At 39.8% G+C, this 7038-nt stretch overlaps 1 protein-coding gene and 2 long non-coding RNA genes across 3 annotated transcripts; 1 reads left to right on the forward strand and 2 right to left on the reverse strand.

Annotated features, from left to right (window-relative positions):
* Nucleotides 1–858: 858 nt before the first annotated feature.
* Nucleotides 859–4902, forward strand: LOC147855116 (putative receptor-like protein kinase At1g80870). The gene is made up of 2 exons (XM_087330551.1): nt 859–1026; nt 1267–4902. Exon 2 carries the CDS (start codon nt 2046–2048, stop codon nt 4617–4619), a length of 2574 nt encoding a protein of 857 aa, XP_087186677.1. The 5' UTR covers nt 859–1026; nt 1267–2045; the 3' UTR covers nt 4620–4902.
* A 314-nt stretch (nt 4903–5216) lies between these two features.
* Nucleotides 5217–7038, reverse strand: LOC147855117 (uncharacterized). The gene is made up of 2 exons (XR_015530844.1): nt 6910–7038; nt 5217–5506 (listed from the first exon to the last, which is right to left on the reverse strand). It is a non-coding gene; the product is annotated as an uncharacterized LOC147855117 (long non-coding RNA).
* On the reverse strand, nt 5959–6903 carry LOC147855118 (uncharacterized). Its single transcript, XR_015530845.1, has 2 exons — nt 6252–6903; nt 5959–6203 (listed from the first exon to the last, which is right to left on the reverse strand). It is a non-coding gene; the product is annotated as an uncharacterized LOC147855118 (long non-coding RNA).

The following is a 7038-nucleotide window of genomic DNA, read 5'->3' on the forward strand; positions in this document are numbered from 1 at the left end:
GAGGGCCCATATGAGGGTTGCCCTAGCAGCAATTCGCTTGGAATTCACTCAATAAAGGGAGGAAAGTTGTGAGCTCGAATCCTTAAAAAAGGTAATTTTAACTATTCTGATGACGAGCCCCCGCTCTGCAATGGATGTGCCTGGTTGGTTGGTGACATCTCACTACATTCTAGGATTCTTCTTCTTTGTGGATCACCAATGGCACAAGAGAAGAGCTTGTGTAGTTACTGCAGAGGTTTGAGACGATAAACTTGAGTGGCGACGAGTGTGGCTGAAAAAAAAACCCATTGCTCTGACCACGACTCTAAGGGAAGGAAAGAGAGGAAAGCAACGAATTAGAATTAGAATTATAATTGTTATCGTCTGTAAAGAGGCCAAATTTGACCTATGGGCCCAAAGTATACATGTGTTCTTGATATGTGTCTCCTTCCTAAGAAGGGTTATTCATACATTGAAGCACAAAGTCTCTATGTGTGAATAAAGCATATACACATATGGATGACAAAGGGAGGAAAATAAGACAAGGTGTGGTGACGTTCCACGGAGCTTTCTTCGTGATCGTGCGATGATCAAGCTGGGGTTCGAAGAGGGATTTCTGCTGAAAACTTGTTCGTTACGTTACGTTAAAGGGGATCTATCATCGCCAGGATGCCCGCCTGCCCATCATTGACTGCCCGGGCAATCATCGCCCGCCTGCCCATCAATGGCCGGCCGGACAATCATCGCCTGCCCGCCCACCGCCTGCCACATGTGACCAACCGACTTGCGTGGAGGGCATTGGCCCAATTACAGAAAACCTCTCTTCTTCTTCTTCTTCTTCTTCTTCTTCTCCTTCTTTCTTATTTCTTCTTCTTCTTCTTCTTCTTTCTTCTTTCTTCCTTCTTCTTCTTCTTCTTCTTCTTCTCTGCACACACAAACAGAAACAGAAACAGAAACAGAGACAGAGACAGAGACAGAGACAGAGAGATGCACAGAGAAACAGAGAGCAGAAGATAAATGCCTTCGGCATATCCTCTCAGAACAATGGTAAGCTCAACACATTGTGTTCTCTCCTTCTCTCTTTCTCTCTCTCTCAAATGTCTCCGTAGCATCAACGGAAAACGATGGTCCTGTTTGTTTTCCTGATTCTTTTTTCCCTCTCTCTGTCTCTCTGTCTCTCTCTCTCTGCCTCAATCTCTGCTCTGTAGACGCCATCGAGACACTTTCTTCTGTTCTTATGTTGTTATTTGCTCAATCTTTTGTTCTGATTGCCCTCCATGCTTGCAGTACCATGTGACCTGATGTCGTCTCTCTGTTATGGATCCGAACTGACTCTGATATGATTGAGAAGAAGAAGCAGAAGAAGAAGAAGAAGAAGAAGAATCCTGATGACAACATCAAGAGGTCTACGAGTAATTTAGGATGGAAGCAATTAATGGAGGGGAACAGAGAATACGATGCTAAGCAAGCAAAAATATAACGATGGTTGTTTTCTCTGTCTGAGTCCATTGTCTTCGTCCATCGGCCATGGTAGCTTCAAGACTCAGGAATAATCCGTTGATTTGATTTGATCCAACTCAAAAAGAGAGATACATCGATTCTTTCTTCCTGCACGTTTTCCTTCCATTCTTTTGACAAAGACCAGTGAAAAGAGAAAGATGCACAGACAGACAGAGATGACCTTTTGTTCTCCTTTCCTTCTTTCTTTTAATTTCTTTGAGAGAGACAGATAGACACCCAAGAACTTTCTTTCTTGCTTTTTCTGCAAATTTTCTATTCCTTTCTTGTTTCCATTCTTTTTTCTTGTTCTTTTCTTTTGCTTCTTGTTTCGGTTTCCATAGAAAGCAAGAGAGTTCTTCTTTTCTTTCTCAGATTTGCTGTGTCTTTTCTTGATCCCATTCCTTTCCTGCTAAGGACATCTCTGTCTGCTATTGTCAGGTGAATGGTCTTCCACAGAGAAGGAAGACCATCTCTGCAGGAATCAATGTAAACCAAATTGGATCTGTCTTCCTCCATTTTGTTGGTAATTCCATTTCCTTTTGTCTGCTAAGAACTCATCTTAAGCTATGCCATCACGGACGCTGCACCATGGCTTTTCTCCATCTCATCAATCTTCTCCCTCTTCTTCTTATACTAAACATTATGTACAGGAATTAATCGTCAATGTTCTCCCTACCATAGCCACCGATATTGCCATTCTAGCCACAGCTACTTTTGTTTTCTTCTTCTATAATTGGTACCGAAAGATAGTGCAGCAGCAGCAACAACGGAACAGAAACAATAAGGCGGGCGCCGATGAGCAAGATATCACCCTCAAGCTTCACAGGTTCAAGTATTGGCACCTCAAGAGAGCTACAAGAGGGTTCTCTGAAAAACAGAAGCTTGGGAAAGGTGGGTTTGGCGTTGTATATCGAGGTATTCTCAGGGATGGTCGAGAAGTAGCAATCAAGAAATTAGATCTCTTCTCTCTTCAAGGTGAAAGAGAGTTTGAGAACGAGATTTCCATCTGTAGTAATCTTTCTTCTCCATACCTGGTGAATCTAATTGGTTATTGTGCTCACGGGAAGAGGATCAGGCTTCTTGTATATGAATATATGCAGAATCGGAGTTTGCAAGAAGCTTTGTTTGACCAGAGTTATCCTGTTCGATTGGATTGGAACAAGAGGTTCAAGATCATCTTTGATGCTGCGAAAGCTCTTGAGTTTCTTCATTTGCAATGCAATCCTCCGATCATACATGGTGATATTAAGCCGAGCAATATCCTTCTCGATAGTAGCTTTTCGGCACGGATCTCGGACTTTGGTCTTGCTAGATTCAAATTTGAGGAGTACTATGGATCAGATAGTGATGATAGGAATTCTACATTTAGTGGGATTAATCTTACAACACCGGCTACTCCTCGAGGATTCAGACATGGAGCTTCGGAACAAAGTGTGTGTGAGACCAATAGGCACTCTGCTATGAGGAATCATGGTCTTTCAGATTACAAGCTTTCATTAATGGAGTCCCAATCTGTGAAAAACGAAACTCTTAATACAAAAGGATCTCCCCACGAATTGTCATGCGGACAAGAGGATCTCATGTACAAACATACCCCCCAACCTTCTGTTATTAGCCTCTCACCAGATCGATCGAGGCAAACTAAACATCATATTGCTAACAATCTGGAATCTGCATTTCCAGAGTTGAAGGAAAATAAAATGGTTATGGAATCTTCATATTTGGTGTTGAAGGAAGTTAAAATGGATATGGTATCTACATATCCAGCTTTGAAGGAAGTTAAAGTAGACATGGAATCTATGTATCCAGTGATGGAGGAAAAAAGGAATATGGGATTCACATATCGGGTATTGAAGAAAGAAAACCTGGTTATGGAAACTTCATATCCTGTATTGAAGGAAGTTAAAATGGATACGGAATCTATCCATCCAGTGTTGAGGGAAGAAAGAATGGATATGGAATTTGCATATCCAATGCTAAGTGGAGAAAACCTGGCAGTGAAAATAGGTATAGAACCTTCATACCCATCATTGGAGGAAGAAGTGGATATGGGATCTACATATCCAATGTTGAATGAAGAAAAACAGGCTGTAGAACTGGAGGTGTCTACAACCAATGCACAGAGCAAGACTCTTGTTAATGGTCTTAATCATAGAGATATCAGGAGCAAAGATGAGGAATTGATAGGAAAAAAGTATGTTATGGATTGGCTAGGATCTGATCACTCCTCCAATAAAGCTAAACCCAAAGAGATTGCTCCTGTTGATGTGGGAAATAATGCCACTAATGAAAAAATAAGTAATCTCAACAGTCAATCCAGAAGAGAAAAAAAGATGAATATACGGAGAGAGAGTCGGGAATGGTGGAAAGATGAGTATTTTGCTGAGCTGAGTAGTAAAAGCGCAGTGAAAGATGATGGAAGGCCAAAGGAGACTTCTAAAGACTTCTTTGGATGGGAGTACAATGCAGAAACTAGGAGAAATGAACGAAGACTCATGAAAGATGGCATAAGAAACATGTCCAAACAGTGGTTCCGGAATGCTAGGAATAGCCAAGAGAGGCAATCGAGAAGGATGCCCTCGATATCGAATGATATGTTGTGGAGTGGAGAGCTTAATCACAAAGGTCAAATTAACAATGAATTGAATAGCAATCAGCAATGGAGTGGTGAGATTCTGGTAAGAGATGTTAGTAGTACAAGTATGAGAGGGACAATATGTTATGTTGCACCTGAATACGGAGGCAATGGCTTAGGCTCGGAGAAGGGTGATATATACAGTTTTGGCGTGCTTATACTTGTGATTCTGTCAGGACGACGACCTATCCAAATCTCGGCATCGCCAATGAAAGAATTCGAGAAAGCGAACTTGATCTCGTGGGCTCGATCTTTATCGCATTCCAACAAGATACTAGATCTTGTAGATGATAGTCTCGGTGGAGAGTATGATAAGAAACAAGCTCACTTGTGTATAACATTAGCATTGCTATGTCTTCAACGAGTACCTACCCGCAGACCTGACATATCTGATGTCATTAAGATTCTTTCGGGACAGATTACCACACCTTCATCGCCAGTTGACCTCTCACCTTCTCCAAATGCAAAAATACGTTCCGAAAGGCCTCCTCTTTCACCAAAGTAGCAGAACTCATTATGATAGATGACACTTGGATTCATTTTGTATACTATTGGTCGGTTCATAAACTAGAACACACCTGTTATCAACTGGTAATGATAGATGACATTTTATATTCATTTTGTTTACCACCAGCAGTATGCCTTCACTTGTTCCTCAAAGCTTAACTCAATGTTTCTAAAATAAAATGATGTGAACATCTTGAGGGGATTTGGTTTTGCAAACCTGTACATGTATATTGTCATGTCAGACTCTTTAATTAATATTAAGATGGGATACACTTGAAACAGATATTTGTACAAATTGTGCAACTGGAAATATCTATTTTGTACTAAGTGTGCAAAGTTTATACCAAGTGTTAAGACTCTCATGAAGACCTTGACCTTCGTGACATTACCTCACAGCTTTCAAAGCTAAGTTTATCACGAGACATACATTAGTAAGACTTATATTACTATCGGGAAACCTCACTGCAAGATGAAAACTCGCAAAATAATAATGACAAATGTACTAAGTGTCAAGTAGACACTGGAGCTCTTCGAAGCACTCAACGGTAAAGAATGTAAATTTGAATATGTCCAGACTATGGCTATGACATACGGCTTATGTAAGGATGCCTTGATTTTGATGTTAGAAAACACTATCAGAAGGATGTTACATTGAATTTATGTGCTTAAATGTGTTACAGCATAAAAACATGCCGAACTGATGCCTAATAATCTGAGAATGAATAGCAGGTTGAAGAAGACATGTTATCACTCATGTCAGCCAAAAGTATACCTTCAGAGTGTTTTCTTTCGTAATTCCAAGGCACCTCACCTTCCCCTGTTCATAGCATCCACCTCTTCTTTGGTTCTTGTCATTGTGGCGATCCTATTGGAAGACAATGAATTCTGTTCCAAAGACAAATATTAAAGTATTTAAGTATCTTACTTAGTTCCTTGATTCAGCATCCACTGTCCCACATAACCTCTTCATCAAATGAAATTACAGTGTTTATCAAGCATCAAGAAAAGAATAGTTGCAGACATACGACTACGAGTTGAACTGAAGTATGAATCTTTGGAGTGCAATGATGGTAATGACACAGCCACATCAAAGGGCTTATTCCAATCTGTTGAAAATGAGATTTTCTATGGCTCGCATGAATCAATGGTATATATTGAGGACTTGCACAAGATGAGAGATATTTAGCAGTAACAAATTCAAAGAGAAAATATATAACCATGACTCAAAAGCATCGAAAAGGGATATTTAGCAGTAACAAATTCAAAGAGAAAATGTATAACCATGACTCAAAAGCATCGAAAAACAATATTTAGCAGTAACAAATTCAAAGAGAAAATGTATAACCATGGCTCTTTACATTCTATACACGAAGAAAAGGACACTAATATGTCTTTTTACGCCCGTAATAGAGGAATACATCCTTGTCATACTCTCAACAAATTCATTCTCTTCTCATGCACATATTATATTTTGGATTATCTTAACATATTCATCTCCGTAATAAGATATGAAACATATATTTTGAGTTATCTTATATTTGTCATGTTGGTTTTTTCTTTCAGCACATACGACTTCTAGCCTCTGCTCCCAGGATAGCCGCATACATAATAGCCTTGACATTGAAAGCACCAAGTATGTAACACTTTAAGGAGATAACAGATAAGCCCCCAAAAATTCCCACAAGAAGATCTCTCCGCTCTGTAATGCGAATCTCAAAGCGGATTTTGCAAACCAATGTTGAAGCTCTTAATTCCGAGAGGGTCTGATCGTGCGAATTTTGTACCGAAGTATAGGAGGGGAAGAAGGGGTTTCCTCGCAAAGAGATTTAGGGAGGGTAGTATATCAACATTAAACTTAACATTCATATTAAGAGAAAAGAGTTAAATGCTAATTAGACTGCATCCTACATAATGCGATGGCTAGTCGCATGAATGCATGTAGAATTTTTGTGATAATCATTAAGACCATTGTTCAAAGTGCTGAATTCACTACAGCTACAGCATGACCAGGCACCAGGAGTGAATGATTTTATGATATACACACATGCATACATTTTATGCATAAATACAGGACATACATACATTTTATACACACTCACATACGCAGTATATACATTGTATGCAATGTATATATGCATACATGGCATATAAGAAGAGAAAATGAATGCATTACATACTTAAATCATCATGCGGTGCTGTGGAAACAACCCCAGAAAATAGTTACCAATCCCACATCTGTGCAGGGAACAAATCCCAACCAAAGTGTAGAGATTTCAGAATGGCTATACCTGAGTGGAAGATCAGAAGGCACAGGCATATATCGATCTCTATGAGAAGGATAGATGCAAACCGTGTGACTGACCTGTCTGAATTAGGGTTTCAGAGACCGACTTTCTGCTGCAGCACATTAAATGCGA

Source organism: Azolla caroliniana, unplaced genomic scaffold, assembly GCF_043228905.1.
Source record: "Azolla caroliniana isolate FFs.n. ecotype wild unplaced genomic scaffold, voAzoCaro1.0.p SCAF_14, whole genome shotgun sequence".
Lineage (NCBI taxonomy): Eukaryota > Viridiplantae > Streptophyta > Polypodiopsida > Salviniales > Salviniaceae > Azolla > Azolla caroliniana.

Excerpts from the sequence above, each read along its gene's own strand:
- LOC147855116 (XM_087330551.1), top strand. The coding sequence starts at position 2,046 with ATGCCATCACGGACGCTGCACCATGGCTTTTCTCCATCTCATCAATCT.